This window comes from Planococcus citri, chromosome 3, assembly GCF_950023065.1.
Source record: "Planococcus citri chromosome 3, ihPlaCitr1.1, whole genome shotgun sequence".
NCBI classification, from domain to species: Eukaryota; Metazoa; Arthropoda; class Insecta; order Hemiptera; family Pseudococcidae; genus Planococcus; species Planococcus citri.
The window spans coordinates 52,436,272-52,460,310 of NC_088679.1; the positions used below are offsets into that span (position 1 = coordinate 52,436,272).

Genomic DNA, 24,039 nt, shown 5'->3' on the forward strand with positions numbered 1-24,039 from the left:
TCAGAAAATGCATTTTCTTTTTTTAAACTACAAATAACGACTAACATATTATTTGATTTTCGTTGATATGGAATAAAATAGAAGAGCGCGCCCTTAATTTTTCCAAGTGCAAAATTAAAAACATATCAAATTTTAAATCCAAAGCCTAGAAAATAATTTTTCAAAAACTTTGCATTAAAAAACACAAACCCTTTCAAATGTTAAAAGTTTGGATATAAAAACTAGAAAAAAAACATTCGTAGAAGATACCCTGTAATTAAACGAGAATAACCTACGTGAAGTGGAACACAAGAATAATGTTCCATTTACGTACTTCAACCTGTTTTTACCTACAACGCGAGCTCGTTACAATTAATTTCACGAACAATAGTCAAAATTTGATTACTAAGTACAATATAAGTAAAATATTTAAATGGTAGACAGATAAAAAAAGTTTGTTTTTCACTTCATGCAAAATATTCCTGAAAGTTACGCCTTTCAGAACATATCAAACAATACTACAACAATAATGATAATCGTGGGAAAATAATGAGAAAGAAGGAAAACAAACGAAAAAACAATGTTAATAAGGACTTAAGGAGAGAAAATACGATTATTAAAAATTCTGCTGGCGTTTTCTTTTTAAATCTATAGCGTCTAAAATAGGCTGTCGTTTAGTTTGATACCTTGTGCGAAGTTCATCAATTCCTCTTTCCATTTCAGTATCTAATGTACTCATTCGCTGCTGAAGTTCATCATAACTTAAAAACTTCAACTGAAAATAATGACAAAATTATACAACGCTAGATGCAATCAGGACTAAAACAGATTCTAAAAGACTTACAAAATCAAAATCTCCTTCTACAATAGCTGAGCGAAATTTATTATGAACGACTAGTTCAGGTTTTACTTCGTTGCTAGGTTTCGGTGGTGGTAGAGGTGGTTGTTCAATTAATCTTGGCGGTACTACGTATTCCTATGAGAGAAATGAAACAGATTATCTAAGGCTGCTCGATAAATTAAATTATATTTTTGATGACTTATGTACCGCAACAGGAGGTTGTTGAATAGGCGGCAGCACATTCATCGAATTCATATTAATTAGTGGTGACTGGCTTTTAAACAATAAAGTGGACGGTAACAGTCTTGAATCCTGATTTTAAAAATAACTTGCATTCATTATACTGATACAGCCTAAGACTAAATACACTGAAGGCAAGCAAAAATACCTTATAATTATTTTCTGAATCTTTTTTCTCAAAATGGTCCATAAAAGGTGGGCGATATTTTTTCCCATAGTCAGCAGAACCAGTATCATGTCCTGAATATGAAACATGAGAAAGTCTCAAATAAGTATACGCACCAACAAAAAAAGGTATTTGAAAAAATGTAAGAAAAAAACAATACTTTTCATAGTTGCTTCGTCATCTGTATCATCACTGTTGATTACCATTGTATTTAAATCTTCAGTCAAGGTACTCATTTTGGTCGTCAAACTGCCAGCACCCCGTAACATTTCCGGCACCAAAGTTTTATCATTATCTTCATAGTTGCCACGCATCAGTGTTTTGGATGCAGCGTCATTAATCTAATGAACCAATTTTAAGCAAACGTTGAAAATATAATAATTAATAAACAAACCTTTCACCTTAAATTTACTCGCGTAAAAATTCATAGAGGAGTATCTAATTTGTCATACCAAAGCGAGATTTTTTCTGTTATTGTTCATATTAGCGGCAGCGTAATTTAGATTTTCCCTGATTTCTCTAGCTTCCGATATCATTTGACTTAGTATAGAACACGGTTTGGCATTTTCTGTGGGCATATAAAATGATTACATCATTTCGAAGCAAAAATGAAGAACATGATGAAAAATTTACGCACTAATAAAATCGTGTTGCAGCATATCACTGGCTGAAGCTCTTTCCTCGGGATTTTTCACCAAGCAACGATTAACAAAATCAATGAATTCGGGAGACCATTTATCTAATTCTCTCAAAGAAGGAGGCGGTTTCGTTGGTATCATAAATATGGCTCTCATCGGATGAATATCACCATAAGGGGGTTTCCCTTCAGCCATTTCTAAAGCAGTTATACCTAAACAGAATAAAAATTAAACGTATTATGTAAAAATCAATTTTATCAAATATGGAAATTTTGTATGACATCACAAAGTACCTACCAAGACTCCAAATGTCAGCAACACAGTCATATCCGATCTCTTGAATTACTTCCGGAGCCATCCAAAACGGAGTACCAATAACGGTATTTCGTTTAGCCATGGTATCCTGAAAAAAGCAGGTATACTCGTTATTATACACTATAAAACAGACATCACTTGGATAATTAATTATTAATTACCGTTAATTGCCCAGCAACGCCAAAATCAGCCAATTTAGCATGACCTTCGGTATTCAGTAAAATATTTCCTGCTTTTATGTCTCTATGGATTTTTTTTCTCAAGTGTAAATATTCTAGGCCTTTCAAGGTATCCGATAAAATTGTAGCGATTTCATCCTCTGACAGTGTTTTCTTACGAAGTCTCATTATATCAGAAACCGAACCAGCACCACAATATTCCATTACGATCTGTAGACGACAAGGCAAATGAAGTTACATGGTTCAATTCAGATTTGTTCAAAGAAACTTATACTTTTCTATAATATTAATTACCCATAGGTCCGTATTTTTGAAATAAGAACCGTAATACTTCACGACATAAGGACTATCACATTGCTGCATTATGGAGATTTCTTTTATTATTTCATGCAATTCTGTATCCACTGGTACTTGCTTGATGGCAAGCACCTGGCCAGACTCTTTGTGTAAAGCTTTGTAAACGCTGCCATAAGATCTAAAAATGAAAAAATGTTAATGAAGTTTCAATTTCTGAGATGTATCTATGTGTTTGTTGGTGGTTTATAATTCATTACCCCTCTCCTAGCTTGCAAATGATATCGAAAACTTCTTCAGGTTGCCTGGTTAAACTTTCTTCAGATAGTTTCTTCAGTTCGCTGTAATAATTAGAACAGTGGTGTTAGTTGTAACAAGCAAGGTTACTGCAGAAGGTGCAAATGATGTGTATGGCATCAAGTGAACAAATTTATCATTACAAATACGCATTATTCTAAATGTAATAAACTTGTATATTACCTTTTTGATGACATGATGGAACAATAAAGATTTCCGAATATAGCCAATAATATGAAATTGGAAGTTCAAGATTTGAGACGAATATCATGGACGATTGACTAAACATCAAAAATACTTATGTTAAAACTTTTTCTGTCCTTTTCAAAGACGATGAAACACTATTTCACTCACTTGGGAAAACAGAATCACAATGTAAAACACGAGAGCTTGACAATTTTTCTCGTATTCAAGTAATAGTGTGTTTAATACTTTTGTTTTGTTGTTTATAGTAACGCATTCCCAACAAGTCCAGATAAAAAGTGAATATTCACTCACTGCAAAATGCAAATCAACGTTATGTATTTTGCATTCATTTTTCTTCTCGACCACTTTCACTCACCAAGTAAATTATTTAAAATTTTGAATTATCATGAATTCATGAACCGGAAGATAGCTGTTTATTACCACGAATCTTGACTGACATTTTTTCAATTTTCCATGATGCATGCACTCATGCAGAGCGCTCTATCTCAAACACCAGCTGATCTGATATTCCCTTCCCGCGTTTTTTTTTATTTTTATCAAACATTTTTCAACAGACGAGTCGAATTTCAGTTCTTCAGAAATTAAAGATTTTCGGAACCGTCGTAAACTCGTGATTTTGAAAAGTGCTTGTGGCTTATTTATTCTAAATGATTTGTGTATTAAAGTAATAATCGTACATCGAATGTCCTACAACGATGGATTCTTCGGTGCTACAGTGTGCCGGTACCATAGAGTGGACAGACCAACAGAAAAAGGTGATCAAGAGAACAAAATATGCCTTAGTTACAGTGAAATTATTACGAAACGAATTTAGAGAATTGGTCCTAAGCTTGGAAAGTGGAAAAGCTGTCCATAAGTTCTACCTGAACGATGTCAGCATTCATAAAAAGTTCATCGCTGAGGGAAAAGCGACTATCAACTTTCCGAAGAATAACGTTGTAGTGATGTTATCGAATGCACCTTCAGCTCAATTGGTACCATTTCTGAAAACGCTTTTCGTCAAAATTACCAGTAAAAAGCAATCTCCCAAAGTCAAATTGCGAGAACAGCTTCTCTCTGAAAAACCTCACAAGCTGGATGAAATTAGTCCAGTGAACAGTAAAGACATAAATAGACTGAAAACCGATGTACACTTGAGAGAGAAAATTCTGATTGATCTTCAGATGAAAAAGAAACGTGCTCGTGAAGATCAAACTAATCAAGTATGTTTTTCGCCGAATCTTCTTTTCGTTATACCCGTTCGCATATGGTAATCAGTTTGGTGTGTTTTCAGTCAGCCAAAAAACAGACTTTATTGAATTTAATCAATAATTCAAAATTAACTGCCGAACAAGAAGAGGTTTTAAAAGCAGCTACTTCTAAACGAAATATATTTTTTACCGGTGAGGCGTCATTGTTTTTATACCTATTTCATATTTTTATTTGAAAAATAATTTTCTCTGATGTAATGAATTATAGGAAGCGCCGGTACAGGCAAATCGCATTTGCTACGAATTATCATTAGTGCTCTACCACCTGATGAAACAGTCGCAACTGCCAGCACAGGAGCTGCTGCCTGTTTGATTGGTGGCATTACATTGCATTCTTTCACCGGTAGGATTAAAATAATTGACACTTTGTTGTTATTTTTTCAGTTTATTAATTTCTTGAGTTTTCTTACAGGTATTGGGGGTGGTAATGTTACTTTACAAAAAGGTACTGAATTAGCTTCTCGCCCTTACGTAGCGCAGAATTGGAGACGTTGCAAGTATTTAATTATTGACGAAATATCTATGGTCGATGGAGATTATTTCGAGGTGATTTGGAATCGTCGTGTTTTATTATTATTATTATCTGTGTACTTACCTCATGTAACTTTTGTATATGAATTATGTCCAGGTAATTGAACATATAGCCAGAAAGGTTAGAAAAAATGAAGAACCGTTCGGTGGAATCAAGTTGATTTTATGCGGCGATTTTCTTCAGTTACCTCCTGTCAATAAAAATAGCAAAGCGAAGTTTTGTTTTCAAACTGCAGCGTGGACGCGATGTAAATTACAATGTTTCAACTTGAAGCAAGTACATAGACAAAAGGATACGATATTCATATCGATTTTGAATAGTATCAGAGTTGGAAGGTAACTTACTGCATTCGAATTCATTCTTTATGTAATCGAATTTTCGTGTAATCTGGAATTTCATTTCAGAGTCACCGACGAAATCATCAAACAGCTGAAAGCTACATCTCTCAATAATTTAGAAAAAGAAGGTATCGTTCCTACTCAGTTATGCTGTAAGACTGCCGAAGCTCAACAAATAAATGATAGTAAATTAAGACAATTAGAAGGTGAATTTTTGTAATGTACACTATCTTGTCACTGTATCGTTAAAATACAATGTAGATATATATTTACTCGTATTCGTTTCAGGTAAAGAATATAAATTCGTTGCTGTCGATAGTCATTCCGAAAAAGTGCTCGATGAACAAACACCTGTAGTGAAAACACTAGTTCTCAAGGTTGGATCTCAAGTCATGCTTTTGAAAAATATCCACGTTTCTGACGGATTAGTGAACGGAGCTCGCGGAATTGTTATTTCTTTCACTCGTGATGGTTAGTCGAAAAATTGTTCAATTTTCATATTTGTGCGTATTACTAACCCTCAGAGCTCACCATTATTTATTTTCAAGTTGAAATTTAAAAAAAAAATTATACCTACATATAATGCATACAAAATTTTATCGGCCGAGCGCGTAGGTTGGAATTTTCCCACGACAATGTCGTGGCAAATATTTAAGTGAATCGCTCAGCCAGAAGAATTTTTTCATCACACAGTTTTGAAAATTTTGTCAGCTTGAAAATAAAATTCTGTTAGAAAAGCAAATACTAGCGCAGAGTTTTCTAAGGTCCAAAGTTTGATGCGCCCCTGCGTTAAATTACCCCTCACTATTCTTTGAATGCACCGCGCTTTGAATTCAGTAATAAATGAAAATCATGTTGATCGCCGAGTTTTAATATGTATCGTTCTTCCCTTGCAGATTTACCAGTCGTTCAATTCAGATCTGGAATGAAACGAATTGTAGGAAAAGAAAAATGGGTCGTGAAAGGATCTGGTGGTTCTGTGATGACACGAATCCAAATACCTCTTCGTCTAGCGTGGGCATTTTCCATACATAAATCTCAGGTTTATTTTAAATAATTTTTTGTTCTTAGCATGAAAGTAATTTTCGTGTGCCGACTTGATCGATAAATTTTATTTTTTTTATCATTTCAGGGTCTCACTCTGGATTGTGTTGAAATGTCTCTTAGTGGAATTTTCGAAGCTGGCCAAGCATACGTTGCGTTGTCGCGAGCACAGAGTATGGATTCTTTATGTGTCAGAGATTTTGATTCCAAGCATGTTTGGGCGAATCCAGATGTGATAAAATTTTATAAACAAATGGATTTTCATGCGAATGCTACCAAACTTCATGCTCTGGGTAAACGACTGTGATGTGATTACTTTATGACGAACCATTTTAGGTTGAATTTTTTTTTCAATAAGAGGTATGAGGAATAATTTTTATTTTTTAAAAGATGTTGATTTATGAATTTATAGTAAGTCCAAGTACCTATGTGATTTGTATCGTAAATTAATACAACATTTGAAAACAATAACAAATCGATTTATTTCTCAACACTTTCAGTATGAAAAATGAAAACGAAAAGCAAAAGAGGGGACCAGGACATTTGACCCATGCGACATTTGACCCACGATTTTATCAATTTGCCATTTTTGAAAAACGACATTTGACCCATGCGACATTTGACCCATGTTTTTATCAAGCGTATTCCATTTTTGACTAGGTAATTCAAAAAATAAAAAGTCATCGCAGTTGCTATTCACAAATTCTGAGTTAATTTTGCTTTCGGCATACGCCACAAATACGGTGTACGAGTACGTGCGATTGGGTCAAAAGCGCGCGTATTCCTTGCAGTGTAACTTGTTCCTTCGACTTTGACTGCAGTTGACCTCAAATCTGCGCCGTTCCTCAAAATTCCAATCACTGCATTTTTTTTTTCGGGTTCATTTCCTTATACTTTACTGCTGTTGGGTCTGGTTGTGCAGCCTAAATTTTTGGATGCAATTTTTAAAACGCGTTCTCAATATGGTATTTTTCGACCCAAAATCTTCAGAAAAAATTACCCAAAAATGACGAAAAAACAAAACAAAACTCAACGAAAATTTCAACAGCAGTTTTTTCAAAAAGCACAGAAAATAACATCGAAATTCGAATAAAAACCAGTTTGAAAAAAAACTAGCAAAAGCTCAAAACAGATAATTATCAACATTTCGAAAGTGAACTATATTCGTAGATCAAAATGCAAAAAGAAAGCATGAAAAAAAATTGGATTCCGGAAACATAATGGAAACCACTGACAAAATTGCAAAATTGAAAGAAGAGGGGGAAGTCTATGTAAACTGGGAGGAACGAAATTTAATATTTTATTCAAAATCTTATCAAAAAATCAAATCGCAAAATAGCAGAAATGTTGACATGAGCGAGGATTTGACGAAAAAAAAAATTATTCGAGTGTTGAGTAATAATAAGTGAACAATGATTTGTAAAAAGAATTCCATAAATGAATCGGTGAGAACAGAAAGGGGCTAAGTCCATTTTCGCAGTTTTCAGGAATAACAAAAAACTGATTTATTCGGAAATCTAAAATTTCGAAAACTTCACAAAAATTTAAACACAAAAAAAAACAAAAATTCTTTGAAAATTGGCTACAAATTTGGAAAATAAAATCCATGAGAATTCAAAAGAATAAAACTTGAAAAAAGACGTTGGATTAATTTTTGTCTTGTAAAAACATCGTTGCTTTTATCATCGTAATTTCGTTCTTTTTTTCCCTTCAAAGGTTTGAAATGGTGCGTAATTTTGAATATTACATTTACAACTTTACCTAACAGTGAGTGAGTCACTCAAATTTTCACGTCCATGCTTGTAAAATATACACAAGTTATTTCTTATTACACGGAGACAATATTCAGAAAAACATAAAAAATTGACCCACCCCGTACTTGACCTTCATAACATACATATTTTCGAAACACGCGTAACAAAACCCGATAGCTGCTATATCAATGCAAAACAAATTCTAAATGACCAATGATTATTCAATCCCACATATCCTACAGAATATGACTTTGATATTTTATAGTTTTATTTTTTTCGAAACTTATACCTACTAGCGAATTCCATCGATGAAAAACGTATGGTAATACATAAGTAGTTAGATGGGTAAGAATTCCAATACGACCATAGCAGTTTTCCGAAAGACGTTTGATCTTGTTGCGAATTTTCGCAGGGTTATAATCGCACCTCGGGAGTAATAAGGTCACATCTCAAAAAAAATTGATTTTGATGTTTTTACATTTTTGGGGTCTGTTTGACCCCCCTCAACCAAAAATTACACTTTGAGTTGGGTACATTATCTAGATCTTGTAAAAAACGCAAATGGCCTAACTCAAAATCTCAACAACATTGCAAGTTGTTTGGAGTTATAAGGGTACATCTCAAAATACTCCACCTTTTTTGAGCAAATTTTGTATGTACAAAGTGTTAACAAATAGTTTTGATTGTTTTGAATGTTTGTCAGTTAGAAATAGTCACAAGGAGTGCATTTTTTATTGGTTTGTACCAAATCGAAATTTTTTTTTAAATTGATCACTTTTCAGAAAAATGAATTTGCACATATCATGAAATTTTAGTTTTTTGACAAAAACTCAAAAACTAAGCACTGTAGAAAAAAACTAACGACATTATGTCGATTGGAAATTTAATTCTCTACAACTTTGTTATGATGAAATTTTTTTTGGACGCTTCATTTCGTCTCCACATCAACTTTAATGAAAGGTTATAACTCATAATGTTTTCCAAACATTGAAATATTTCCTCTTTAAGATTTTATTTTTCAAAGTGTTCTTATGCTAAATGAAGGTAGGATACCAGATCTTTAAAATGAGGTGCTATTCATTCCTCACAATTAATTATAAGTTGATACAAATAATGAATCAAGTTTTTAAAAAAAAAGAAAATCACTCTCCTGTAAAACTTCACTTTTTTGAGATGTGACCTTATTACTCCCGAGGTGCGATATCCTATCATTAAGTTGGTCATTAAAACCTCTACAGGATTGCTATTTTGTGACTGAAATTTGAGAAAAAACTCAAGAAAAAGTAATTACAAGAAATAAAAAAACATACTCAGGGGTGGATGGGGCACTTTAAAGTTACTGGGATTTGGCGCCGGTGCTGATGCGACGCCAGGTTTTTTGGGGCGAAGATTGGGGGAAGGGGGGATTGTGACAAAGAAAAAAGATCATGTATATTTTTTTTTTTGAATTATTTTACCTTGCATATTTTAGCCAATGTTGTCATTTGTATTCACTCAAAATATGTATGAAGACTGTATAATGAAAGTCAAAATCCGAGGCTACTTTTAAGGTTCCACTGAGCGATTGGAAATTAGTTAGTCTTTTTTTTTGGGGGGGGGGGGATTTCGTGGGCTTGAATTAGGTTTGGAGATACGGCGGTTTCAAATTTTCTTTTGTCAATATCTCTCTCCTGGGGGTCAACAATTTTTTAAAAAAATTCACGTTGCTAGGATCATATCTTCTTCAAGTATTTTGAGTGAATAGGTAGAGATTTTTTTTCTAAACTCGTTGATGCATGATTTTTTCCCCCCAGAAAAAAGCGTTTTTTCGCTATTGTGAGCATGGTAGGTGGGGTGGGGGGGATTTTTTTGGCTCCGACATTTTTTTTAATGGTGCCCAACAATGTTTCATCAAAATTTCAGAAATCCGAGGACAGGGGCATTTCACCTATTTTACCCAGGAATACCCTTCAAGCTATCTTGATATAAGCACAAATACTTCTGCACGTGTAGTTTTACGATCACGCGGTATAAATGAATTTTCAATTACACAATTCTGAGGTAAAATTTCACGCTGAACAACTTGGTTCTCTTCAATTTCCACCATTTGTCCATTATTTTGGAGAAAAACGTAAAAAACATGGTTTTTTGAGAGTTTTTTGAGCTTTTGAGCTTGACCCACCACTCCAAAAGGCCGGGTGATGACTTTTATAGAAAGTAGACCTAAAGATACATATTTGATGAAAAAATCGTTTTGGTATGTTTTTTCGTTCCGGAGTAATGTCGATTTAAAGTTTTCTTTTGTCTGCCCTTCTCCCCCCATGCGATGAAAAATTCTGAAAAAATTCAGGGAGGTACCCCCATCTATCCTCTAACTATATTCGTTTACAGAATAAATTTATCTTAATTACGCGTTGATACAGAATTTTTCCCCTGAAAAACGCGTTTTTTGGTCCCCATGGCTGAGGGGGGTGGGGTGGGGAGCGGGCTATGGGCCCAAAATTATTTTTTGGGGGTACTAAACATACCCTGTGAGTTTCATAGAAATCCGAGGTTAAGGGCATTTTGCCTATCTTATCCGGGGGTACCCTTTCGAATAAGTACGTATTTGCATGAAAAATTTCACTGACTTTTCCATGTTTTGATTCAATTATGGTTTTTTCATTTTTTAAGTCATCTGTGACACTTAGCAGGATATCAGGCAGTCTTTCTTTGAACGTAGGATATGCAGAACATCTATTTTAAAAAATATTTTTTTATTTGTAATTTACAGATACAAATTTGATTTTAAGGAGAAAATGATTACAAAATTTAACATGAATTTTCAGCGGAAAAAACAAAATATAACTTGAAACGATTTCTCGTATATTAGGTAGGTAGATAGGGAGAGACTTGTAGCGAGTATAAAGTGTGAGTGTAACATTGAAAGCGAGCGTGATTATAAGATTAGATAATTCTATTTATGCGCCATACGTTTACGTACATTGTATGTACTTGTACTCTCATTACAAATATATTCGTTGCAACGTACCTAGTACCTACATACATACATACTCGTTTCTCTCTCTCTCTCTCTCGTAGCGTGCACAACAACTCCATAGAAAAGTCGCGATTTTTTCGATATATGGCCAGTTTATTGGCTAATGATGTATTATTTAAATTTATAAAGTGTCGGGGAATCCGATTTTTGTGTCGTCGTGGCGATTCGGACAGTTATTGTTTAATTATTGGCGATTTTCGTGCTGTGTAAAATTAGCGACCTGTTATCAGTGAAGTGGTCAAGACTCATCTATACTATGAGCTTACTGTCTGTCTACTGATGTGAATATTCGTATACGTTGTTTTTTGTGTCCGACTTTCGAGATGTGGATAGGTTTTTAGTCAGTGTATCCTGAAAAATGAACAAATATACAAAATAATCGTAATTTTGAGATTAATTAAGTGCAAATTTGCGAAGTCACGTATCACCAGGGCTTCGACGCAAACCAGTTCACTTTCCATAGTTTGGTTTCGATAATTGTCGTACGGAGCGCTAGAAACGATTGTGGTTGTGCACATAGTCGTTTTCAATAATTGTCAGACGGACCAGTCAATGTGTTGCGTGTTGGATTGGCTGCGTTGCTGATATTGTAGGCAAATAAATTCGTAGTGTGATACAGATCTGAATTCGTGGTTTGGTACAGAGCGTTGGTTCATCGAAATGCCACTTAATTGCGGAACATGCTCCGAACTCATTGAGGCAGCCCCGAATTACATCATTAAATGCTGTGCCTGTTCAAATACGTTTCACGGAAAAGAAGATGGCTGTGCAACAGTGACAGTGACATCATGGTATAAAAAGTCACCGGATAATAAAGCAACGTGGAAATGTCACAGTTGCGGAGGTCTACCCCTTAAAAATCAGGATAATAAAAGGAAACTTGACGACGGAAGTAATAATGGTGATATAAGCTCAGATGATGACGAGAGTACCGTTGAGAATCAGAATAAAGTACGTAAAATAAGTTCAGGAAACCACGAGCTCCTGAAGATGATGGGAACATTAATGGATAAGAAGTTTGAAGATCATCTAAAGCCTATAACTGACAAGCTCGAAGAAATGAGCAAATCGATCAAGTCTCAATCAGTGGAAATTGGGAAAATTGAAGAAAGAGTTGGAAGACTAGAGAAGTCTGGCTGTCCAAGTTGTCAGTCCCTGCAGAACGAAGTTACTTCATTGAATCGGAATTCTTGGTTTCATGCAGCTCAACTTGTTGCCCTTCAAAACTATACCAGAAAGGACAACATTATTTTTACCAACATTCCATATTCTGAAGATGAAGACCCCTATGTAATTGCGATAAAGGCAGCCGAAATTGCTGGGGTTAGTGTTGATCGCAATGCCATTGTTGACTGCCATAGGTTGCCTGCAACAAAAGGCAATGATGGTAGACCTCCCTCGTTCATTGTGAAATTTGTTAATCGTGAAATAAAAAGAGACATTATCCACGAGTATCGCCGTATTAAACCAAGAGCGAATTGTTTTGGTGGTTCCGAATCTGTGAGCATTTATGCAAATGAGCACTTAGCTCCAGCTACCTCTGCACTGTTTCGAGAGGCAAAGAAACAGCTCAAACTTGTCTTCGACTACGTTAGAGTGGCCAATGGTATGGTCTACGTTCAGAACAAGTCATCTCCGCGCATAAACATCGTGTCAATTGGCCACATTGGAGAACTGAAGGCCTCAGCTCAAGCCAACAGGGATAACCAGTAATCTCTGTGCTACTTATACTTTATATCATCGTTTTTATCGTCTTATATTTTAGCTTTACTTACCTTATTTTATTTTACTTTATTTTCTCTTTATTTATTCTCTAAATTTTGTGTGTTGTATGTCACAGAATTCTCTTGCATTGCTAAATTTGAATGTTAGGTCACTAAGAGCAAATTTTCTTAAAATTTTAGAATATGTAAGGGACCAGGGGTTTGATGTAATTGTCCTGACGGAAGTTTGGATTACTAATCGTGAATTGGGTGATTATGAAATTCATGGATATAAGGCATTTTGTGAAGAAAGAAAAAATGTATCAGCAGGTGGTGTTGTATGCTATGTGAAAAGCTCTATCGAAGTTAGTGTTTTGGGAAATTCAGGCAATTCGTTCAATTCACTTGTTTTGAACTTACCAAAATTTAAGGTTGATATTGTAGGGATATATAAATTTTGTAAGGCACCAGAAGGCATTTTTCTCTCGGAGTTAGGTGATCTCTTGTGTACATTGGGGGATATTGTTTTACTAACAGGTGATCTAAATGTTGATATTCTTGAAAGAAATTCGAAAAATGCTAGTTATCTAAATTTATTAGAGTCCTCTGGGTATGAATGTATGTTGAATGAGCCCACTAGGTATTTTCGTAATTTAAACTCTTGTATCGATCATGTTTTCTTGAAAGGAAGGTTTAATGCAGGTCTAGTGTTGGTTGAAGTGGGGTGTAAGGTTGAGAACCCCCATTTATCTGATCATAGGGCGGTATTGATCAATATTCAACTCTCTGAGACAACATTGCATGGTGAGGGAATGAGGTATATCCAGTATGGCAGGCTAAAGGAAAAAATTGACAGGGAAAATTGGGATTTAGATCATGATGAGGAGTCTGTGGACAGGCAGATGGAAAAATTTCTCCAAAAATTACATGGATTAGTTTTGGATAGTACAGCTTACATAAATCCATCCTCCTCTTCAAGACCTCGCAAACCATGGGCTTCACGTAGGCTGGTACACCTCTCGCAAGAAAAAGCTAGGTTATATAGACTGTTGAAGAGGCATAATGATGATATCACCAGGCTACAATATACGGAAATTTCAAAAATGGTGGTACAACAGAGTAGATGGGAAAATAGGCAGTATCACACAGGTATACTAGATGGCTATGGGAAAGATCCAAAAAAATACTGGGCTCATATAGAAAAGACTAGGGGTAATCAGAAGAAAAAGGTTAAGAAAATTTTGGTTGATGGCCAACTGCTGGATGCTGAGGTGGATGGGGTTCAAGTTGCAGATGCATTTGGGGATTATTTCAGCAATGTTGTCGAGGGATTTGCTTCAAAATTTGATGGTCAAGTCATCACTAATGAATACCCAGAAACCAGATTTGCCAACAGTTTTGCTATGTATGAAATAACAACTGCTGAAACATTGAGATACATCATGAAATTGCAGACAAAGCCATGCACAGGTCCTGATGGTATACCTGTACGAGCTTTGAAGGAAAATGCAGAACGTTTGGCAGAACCCCTCACAAACATATTCAATCGTTCTCTTGAGCAGGGTATCTTTCCGAGGTCATTGAAAGACTCCCTTGTAGTGCCAGTTTTCAAGTCAGGCAGTGATCAAAACCTAACTAACTATAGACCAATAAGTTTGCTCTCTAATATCTCAAAGGTCTTTGAAAAAATAATTAAACATAGAATGTTGAATTTTCTCATGAAGTATTCGTTCTTTGGAAATAGTCAATATGGGTTTTTACCTCACAGAAGCGTTGATGACGCACTATTTGATAAAATTAGTGAAATTACTGCCTACTTGGAGGAGGGTAAACAAGTTGGGGTGGTATACATTGACCTCTCAAAGGCTTTTGATACTGTTGATTTTGAGATACTACTGCAGAAACTGTACAATTGTGGCTTTCGTGGTAATTTTCATGCTTGGCTGGGTTCATATCTTGCCAATAGAGTGCAGCGTGTAAAAATTGGGTCAGAGTTAGGAAATGGGAAGGGGGTTCAGAGAGGTGTTCCCCAAGGAAGTGTGCTAGGGCCTCTGTTGTTTCTCATTTACCTTAACGATGTCTTTAAGCTAGATCTTGGCGGTACGCTGTATGGATTTGCGGATGACTTGGCTATAGTTTTTGGTAACTACTCCATAATTAAGCTGATAAAATTGATAAACTCCGCTTTGAACATCTTAAATGTCTGGTTTACAGCTCACAAATTGACCCCCAACCGGAAAAAAACCCAAGTCATGGCCTATGGTCTACGTGATGTTCCAAAATTGCAGGATAAATGCTTTCTACACGAAAAGTTGAATTGTTTGGAAAATTGCAACTGTAGCCCATTAAGCGAAGTCAAGACATTCAAATATCTGGGGATAGTTTTTGACTCGAAACTAAAGTGGGAGGCTCATTCTCAATACCTACAGGCCAAATTACGTAGCCTAAATTTCCTATTGTTCTACCTTAGGGGGTATTTTAGTGAATTCCACTTGAGGAAAATATACCTCGCATTGTACGATTCAGTCTTAAAGTATGGTATTGTTGCTTGGGGAGGAGCTGCAAAAGTACATATCCAGCCATTAATTACCCTACAGAAATGGGCAATCCGTAATGTGGTCGGCCTCCAGAGGCGTGATACAACAAAAGGAGTGTTTGAAAAATTGGGGATTCTGCGTTTAGAGAAGGCATATGACGTAGCTGCTGCCACTTATGTACACAAGAGAAAGAGCAAATTTGGTGTGGGTTGTATACGTAGGCCTGGGTTGAGGGCGAGGGGTAACATGGCCCAGGTGCCCAAGTGGAAACATGAGAAAACGCGTCTACAAGCACCCTACCAATTTCCGATAATTTATAATAAGGTACCTTCTGAAATTCGCAATAAAGGAAGGGTGGAAAACTTTAAGAAACGCCTGAAAGAAAATTTACTGGTTGATTCCTAGTCATGTTCACAGAACCCTCTGTCTAAAGCTTGCCTACTTTTATCTGTTCTACAATACTTTAAAATTACCTGCCTCTATAATTAGCTTAGATGGACTCCTATATGCAGATATTTATTCGCCGAACTAACCACCTACTTAGGTTTTTATGAAGCTGTTCATCTAGTTACTTGACTTAACAGATTATTGATATCCCTTGGAATTTACCTTGTGCCTTACCTCAATTCCCAGTTCGTTAATTTATTCATGTATTTAATTATTCATTATATTTATTATTTGTTCATTTTTTTTACTTTGTTTGCCTATTAGTTCCGGTGTCCACCCTAATCTTACATAAATTAATCGATTATTGTATTCTCCCTTGATATTGTATTATATGGAATCCAGAAGTTAACTATTTTGCTGTGTTGTGCATCTTAGCTAGTTTATTTGTCTCTCACGATGTTAAATTATTTATTTGTTTATTTATTAATTATTTATTTATTTTTACACATGTTGATAAATCCGATATGAGAGCCCCTCGCCACTCGCGCCGTAGGCGCATAGGTGTAGGTTTAGTCTAAAAAATAAGTACCTACAACTTGTAATATTAATATGTTTTCAAATGTAACCTACTAAAATTGTTCAGGTTGAAGTCAATATACCTCTGTTCACTCTCTCTCTCTCTCTCACTATATTGTGACGTTGTGGGATTTTCAGGTAGATCGTTCAACTCGTTATTGATTAAAATGCTAGACCAAAAACTGAATATTCTGGGTGTATATAAATTTTGCAAGGTGCCTGAACAAATTTTCTTGCAGGAACTAGAAGATATTTTATTGGGTTTAGATGATATTGTACTATTAACTGGGGATTTAAACATTGATATTTTAAGGGAAGGGGGGGATAATATGAACTACCTTAGTTTACTTGAGTCAATGGGCTTTGAGTGTTTGATTAATGAACCAACGAGGTACTTTGGTAGTCAGAAATCATGTATTGACCATGTATTTTTTAAGGGTAGGTATAACCCAAATAGTATGTAAATCAATGTAGAGTGTAAAATTGAGAATCCAAAAGTCTCAGACCATAGAGCAGTGTTGATAGGTGTGGAGATGTCAAAAAGTCTGTATAAGAGGGGGTCCAATGAATATATTCGCTATGCTAAATTAAAAGATAAGATTAGCTCAACTAGGTGGGACATAGAGTTAGAGGGGGTTGATGTAAATGATGCCTTTGAAGCCTTTACTAAAAAAATACAAAGCCTCATGGGAGAGGCCACAGAGACAGTGGGGCAAAATTCAAATAAGAGAGCTCGTAAGCCATGGGCGTCGTCTAGGCTGGTATCCCTTTCCGCTGAAAAAAGTAGGCTATTCAAATTGGTTAAGAAGCATAAAGATAACACTGAGCTATTGGCCAAGTACAAAAGTGTCTCAAAACTAGTTGTTAGCCAAAGTCGTTTTGAAAATAGAGAGTACCACTCCAAGATTGTAGAAAGCTATGAGGGTGATAGCAAAAAATATTGGGCTCATATAAAAAGACTCAAAGGTGACAGAAAAGAAGAGCTGAAAACTATAATTGTTGATGATCGAGAGTGCAATATTGAAAATGAGCCAGAGTTAATAGCAGAGGGGTTTGGAGAGTACTTTTTGAAAAATGTAGAAAATTTATCAAAAAAGTTTACTACTAATAACAGCCACGATTCTTTTCCCAAAACAAGCATAACAAATAGTTTCGCTATACATGAAGTTACTGTAGCAGAGACATTTAGGCACGTTATGAACCTACCCAACAAACCATCAACTGGCTTAGACAATATTCCTGCACGCGTTCTTCGTGAGAATGTGCAGCAGTTAGCGCCTCCACTTACAGATTTGTTCAATCACTCCCTAAAAAATGGTGTTTTCCCAAAGGTGCTTAAGAGTTCAGTGATTGTGCCAGTACATAAGGCTGGGAACAAAAAGGAGATGGGTAATTATAGGCCAGTGAGTTTGCTTTCAGTAATTGGCAAGGTCTTGGAGAGAGTTATGAAGGAGAGAATGCTGCGTTTCTTACAAAGTTTTTCATATTTTACAGACAGGCAATATGGTTTTCTGCCGCATAGGAGTGTAAATGATGCCTTATATAACCAAATCAGCAAAATCACAACGCTTCTAGAACAGGGTAAAATGGTGGCTGCGACTTATATAGATCTCTCCAAGGCATTTGATACGGTAGACATAGATATCCTGCTCAGTAAATTATACGATTGTGGTTTTAGGGGGCTAATGTATGACTGGCTAAAATCTTACCTTGAGGGGCGTGAGCAGAGGGTAAAAGTTGGCAAAGTACTCAGTAAATGTAGGCCCATTAAAAGAGGAGTTCCCCAGGGAAGCGTTCTTGGCCCCTTGCTCTTCCTCATATACATCAATGATATTTTCAAACTGAATCTCACTGGTACCTTATTTGCATTTGCTGACGATATCTCAGTAATCTTTCACGCTGGCGCTATAAAAAGCCTAATAAAATTGATAAACTCTTCATTAAATATACTTGCTAAATGGTTTGAAGCTCATAAATTAACACCAAATCTCAATAAAACGAGTATTGTCCCTTATGCGTTTAGAGAGGTCCCAGATCTGAGTGGTAGTTGCTTCCTACATGTATGTGGAGGTGTTAGTTGCCACTGTAGCCCAATCAGTCAGGTTGAAACTGTGAAATATCTGGGAGTTGTCCTGGATTCAAAATTGATGTGGGGGGAACATACTCGAGTTCTGCAGTCTAAATTAAGAAAGTTAAACGGGTTGATTTATTATTTGGCCGGATTTTTTTCCTCTTTCCATATGAAAAAAATTTATTATGCTTTGTTCGATTCAGTTTTGAGGTATGGGATTTTAGCATGGGGGGGAGCAGCACAGAGATACCTTGAGCCAATTAGACGACTGCAGAAGCATGCAATCAGAAACATAACTGGCTTGGAGAGAAGAGATTCGACTGCTGAGGCCTTTAAAAATTTGAAAATCTTAAATCTTGACCAAATTTATGTGCAGGTATCGGCAGCATATGTGCACGAAAACAGAGATGCGTTTGGAGTTGGAACAGTGACGAGGGAGGGGCTACGAAGTGCTGCACTTAGGGCTAGACCTCCGCTCATGGAAACTACGAGAGCAAATATGCAAATTCTGGTTAGGGCCCCATCGGTATATAACTCATTACCAGCAGAATTGAGGCAAGCTAGTCGTAATAAATTTCGAAAGAAATTAGCGGAATGGCTTGTTCAGAACAGGCATGAAGGGATAGGCTAGAGCTCATGAATAATGATAGACTCGAAACTACTCGATCTTGCAACTGGTTCCTTCCCTGCTTTCTGGTGATAGCCCATTATATTGTGTTTGCGAAAATATCTCCACACTGGTCAAGACTTCTGATGATCACTTATAACCTGCTTATTATTGTTGTGTCTGTAAAAATAGCCCTATTCTGTTCAGAAAATTTCTATTTATTTTATTCTATTCTTATTTTATTTATTTATTTATTTATTTATTTATTTATTTTTATGATTGCTTAAAACTATTGTCACTATATTACCAATTGTAGCCTTGTTTTGAATCCCAAGTTTAAATTTGAATTTATTTATTCATTTATACCTATATATTTGCTTATATTTAACTATGTTTGTGTCAGTTACGTAATCTATCGATATATTATTGTATGTTATAGAGAGACCCCCGCCGTTCGCGTCTTAGACGCATTGGTGTGTGGATATTTGTAATCATGATTGTAAAAGAAAAAGTCAATATACCTCTAACTCTCTCTCTCTCTCTCTCTCTCTCTCTCTCTCTCTCTCTCTCTCTCTCTCTCTCTCTCGCTACAGTCTGGGTATCTTATGTATCAGAAAGTCATAATTACGTTGAACAATTATTGTAAATAAAAATTACTTTGAGTATTTTGCTGATAACGGTGTGTTAATTTCTGGATATGAATTTACTACGTGTTTAAACATTTTTAAACATCAAAGTTGGACATTCACAAAGAAGTGTTCAACTTGGAACTAAGTATAGGCCATGTCCTGAACAAATTCGATCTTGAATTAATTTAAGAACTGAAACTCGAATTGAAAAACCGAACTTTTACTAAAAGAATTTCGAAACAGGGGCAGCGTATATATTTTTAAAAAATCTCAACGATCAAAACAATAATCATTTTTTTCTTAGAAGTCTAAATTTGCTGGTCAATTAATTTTAATTTTAAAAGTTGAGATACTTGGATTTAGCACCAACGCATCTTTAGAGGGAATTTTGAACTATTAGGAATTTTGAATTCTTGCAATACAAATTTTAGAGTTCTATTCTATGTAATTTAAAAATGAATTCAGGATTACAGGATGCATAAATTTTTATTACCGTATATGTATTTACAACTAATATGAACTTTTTGTGATGGAATTTTCAAAATGATTCGACCCCTCCAAAGTCCAAAATCCCCCACTTACTCTCCAAATTTCCTGAGAATTGAAAAAATCGTGTAAGATTATGATTTATTAGGTTTTTTGGGAATGCTGAACATGAATATGAATTTATTTTTTTCGATTCGGCTCTCCCAACGTCCTCATTGGTCTCAAAAATTGACTAAAAATCTTAAAAATCGATTCAGTTTTCAGGTAATTTTGATGGGTATGGAAATGTTGGAGGGGCTGAATCAGAAAAACAAGCTGACATTCGTATATTCTCAGCGCTCCCAAAAACTTCATAAAGCGTGTACGTTACACAATTTTCTTCAATCTCCAGGAGGTTTTTGGGTAGGTGGGAGCGTTGGAAAAGCCAAATCAAAAAAATAAGTTGATATTCGTATTCGGCACTCCCGAAAACCTATTAAACCGTGTGTCACACGACTTTTTTTTTCAATTTTCAGGAAATTTCAGTTAAAGGGGGGGGGTGGAGGGGTTGAATTAAAAAAATGAGTTTATATTTGAATTCAGCGCTCTCAATAACGTATGTATGAAACAACGTGTCACATGATATTTCAGGTTTTGACCAACATTTTGAAGTTTCAAACTCCCCCTCCCTTCCATGATTTTACTACCATCCGAAAAGTTCACATGATGAATTTTTTCGTCCTTTTCCAATATGATAAATATACTAAGAGAATTACTGAGACGCACCAATCACGATCATACCTGCGAATAAAGTCAATTTGGACAAATTTTATGTCGTTTTTTGAAAAACCGGAATTTTTAAAATATCGCTGGAGGCTCCAAAACGACTTGAAACCAGCTCCAGTCGACTTAAAATGTTGAAATTGAGGTATGGAAAAAATTTTACCTTTCCAACTTCATTTTCTTAAATTTCGTAGAAATATCAACTTAAAAAAATTTACTGAAGGCTCTAGATCGAACTACTCAAAATGGTTTGAAACCGGTTTAAATCGATTCAGCGGGGTCGAAAATGGGGCACATTCCAGTTTTCATTTTCATAGATCAATTCGGTAAGATTTCGATTTTTTTCCATTTTCTTTAAAAATTCAGCAAAAATTGAAAAATTCACTTGGGTTTTTGAAATTTTGCCTGATGATTTATTACAATATAGCCTTTTCTGATTGAAGAATGTTTTGTCAGTTGCGGTATTTTCCTTGTAAAATCTTCGTAAATTCTAATCGTGGTGAATGTTTGCAGCAAATCAGTACGACGAAGCCTTAGCCAGTTAGGTACGAATTGGTTTGCTCCTGACGAAGGATCAATGGCCCAAGTGATGGTTGCAACTATGCTGCGTTAAATCATGCATCATGCAAAAAAAAAAAAAACTGACGCGACGTCGCTCAGACCATATTATTTCAGTGGTAAGTTGAATGTCCCTCAATATATTACCTAATTTTTGCCTTGATTCGTGATACTGATGCATAACTAACTATACAATATGACACAAAAGTAGTGCTCGGTGGCTTTTATTTCTAAGTGGAAAGAGCTAGCGAGATGAATGACGGCGTTGAGTAGGAAAAAATAAGGGCTTTCAAAAGCGACCTTGAAAATTTCTGGCCCATGCACAGGGTGTCCACAAATTGAAAAACCGGTTTGGTCAAAAAATTCAAACTGGTTTTTATTGGCGCAATGTATTCTACAATCTAAGGCGACAAAAACGTGACATGAATTTTTTGAAACCGGTTCATTAATTTGCAACCAGTTCACAAAAATTACCTAAAAATGATCGAGAAAAAACCTTGAAACGAAAGTTGTAGGGCTTGAAACATTACACAATTTTGTTCAATCACATTTTGAAACCGGTTCATTGGTCCGCATTTATAGCAACCAGTTTTTGACAATCGTCTAATAATTAAAGATAGAGAAAAAAACTTGAGACAAAAGTTGTAGAGTGTGAAAAATTGAACCATTTTCGCTGATCAGATTTTGAAACCGGTTCATTAATTTGCAACCAGTTTCCAAAAATTACCTAAAAGTTGAAGATGGAGAAAAAAGCTTGAAACAAAAGTTATAGGGCGTGAAAAATTTCACAATTTTGTTCAATCACACCAATGAACCGGTTTCAAAATCAATCAATCAATCAATCAATCAATCGGTCCGCATTTAGCAACCAGTTATTGACAATCACCTAAAAATTAAAGATAGAGAAAAAAACTTGAGACAAAAGTTGCAGAGCGTGAAAAATTGAATCATTTTTGCTGATCGGATTTTGAAAATGGCTAATTAATTTGCAACCAGGTAACTTTCGATGGCTTGCTGCAAATTAATGAACTGGTTTCAAAAATCTGATTAGCGAAAATAGTTCAATTTTTCACACTCCACAATTTATGTTTCAAACTTTTTTTTTCATCTCCAATTAATTTTAAGGTGATTGTCAACAACATGATACGAAAAGATAACATTGGATTGAGCATATCTTCGGCCTCACTGGGTAGAGGAGTGATTGACATTTCCGGGGTACCTATATTATAGAACCGTACACTTACTTATCATTTATTTCGAACGCCTATTCTGGATTAATTGAAAATTACGTTTTCAGATTTACTCCATTATGAGTCTGAGTCATCCATTTCGTCGGCAAAGGAGAAGAAAGTTTACGAAGTTCTATATGAAAGCGGTCCACAATTCCACATTATGTTACCCAGAAGTTGCTGAAAATTGGGCTGTTCTAATCGTTATTCTGTATTCTCGAAGAAATGACTATCCTTCGTTGTTGAAAATTATATCCCTTGTTCCATGTAAATTGAATTTCTCTAAAACTTTGAACACGTGGCTGAGTAGGTAATATTGAACGTAAAGTTACCAAGTTGGGTTGAGTTGAGAAAAATATTGTATGTACTAAAATGTAGAAATTCAGTAGGACTAGGTTCATTTTTTAACTTCTTGTAATTTTATTTTATTGACATACCTATTTATTCGTTTCAATGAAGATGAGTGATTGTGTTTTTAATTCAGATATTTCTTCCGTCGGTTTTATTTTTTATTTTCTAAATTTACTTATCTTTTTTCAGCCAATTAATCATACTGTCCCTATTTTAATATTTTCATCGTGTAATCTGACTTTTTAATAAATTAAAATATTTTAATCGAAGGCAGCTTTCATTTTCTTCTTTTACCTATTACTGAACCGAAGGAAGAATTCTAATTTTCAAAAATACGTTTCAAACAAGCTTCAAAAAAGATTCTGATGAAATAATACATCCAAGAACACTTACCTACTAGGATACATTCCTACAACTGTACGTTAGTCTTGAACCTATAAAAAGAAGATAGGATCGAACTTACTTGTTTGAATTACACCATATTATTTCTCACAAAACATCGAAGGTGTCATTTTTCAATTTTCATTAGGTATTAAAAATACGAGTTTATTCAACCACTCGTTGAAAAAATTACCAATAAAATCAAGTAGAGAAAAATTTAACCCAAACTTACCCGAAATAAATTCAATTTGTACCAGACATGAAAAAACATAAACCAATGAAACCAATCCCAATTTAGTTAGAATTTGAGAGTAATTTTGTGATCAAAAACCAACATCGTTTCGAACATATCACTTTGAAAATAACCATAAAAGATACGTCATTTTTGTATGGCTAAAAATACTCATTTATTTACCTTGATTAGGTAGGTATTCAAAATAACTCCATGTTAGCATCAAATTACTTCACACATGTCCATTGTTATATAAACTACAATTTGCCATATTATGTACATTGCAAAGATCCCACTTGAAACAACTTTTCTAAATGTCCATACCAATATTAAATCAACCTATACCTTTGTCAACTTGTTAAGGTACCAATTACTCCATGTTCATTTCTTGAATAAAACCAGGACCAAATCAATATTCCAACATCATTTAATTCGAA

At 35.1% G+C, this 24,039-nt stretch overlaps 3 protein-coding genes across 3 annotated transcripts; 2 read left to right on the forward strand and 1 right to left on the reverse strand.

Annotated features, from left to right (window-relative positions):
• Positions 1-145: 145 nt before the first annotated feature.
• LOC135840252 (serine/threonine-protein kinase 3-like) lies at positions 146-3,568 on the reverse strand. Its single transcript, XM_065356688.1, has 13 exons — positions 3,304-3,568; positions 3,133-3,230; positions 2,913-2,993; positions 2,653-2,833; positions 2,341-2,568; positions 2,162-2,267; positions 1,864-2,076; positions 1,679-1,794; positions 1,387-1,567; positions 1,209-1,300; positions 1,028-1,132; positions 824-955; positions 146-754 (listed from the first exon to the last, which is right to left on the reverse strand). Exons 2-13 carry the CDS (start codon positions 3,144-3,146, stop codon positions 596-598), a joined length of 1,608 nt encoding a protein of 535 aa, XP_065212760.1. The 5' UTR covers positions 3,147-3,230; positions 3,304-3,568; the 3' UTR covers positions 146-595.
• A 135-nt stretch (positions 3,569-3,703) lies between these two features.
• On the forward strand, positions 3,704-6,755 carry Pif1 (Pif1 DNA helicase). The gene is made up of 9 exons (XM_065356687.1): positions 3,704-4,358; positions 4,430-4,538; positions 4,615-4,749; positions 4,819-4,952; positions 5,035-5,273; positions 5,343-5,482; positions 5,565-5,747; positions 6,173-6,318; positions 6,409-6,755. The coding sequence occupies exons 1-9, from the start codon at positions 3,852-3,854 to the stop codon at positions 6,625-6,627; spliced, it is 1,812 nt and encodes a 603-aa protein (XP_065212759.1). The 5' UTR covers positions 3,704-3,851; the 3' UTR covers positions 6,628-6,755.
• Positions 6,756-11,753: 4,998 nt separating this feature from the next.
• On the forward strand, positions 11,754-12,806 carry LOC135840609 (uncharacterized). Its single transcript, XM_065357234.1, has one exon. It carries the CDS (start codon positions 11,754-11,756, stop codon positions 12,804-12,806), a length of 1,053 nt encoding a protein of 350 aa, XP_065213306.1.
• The last annotated feature ends 11,233 nt before the right edge of the window (positions 12,807-24,039 follow it).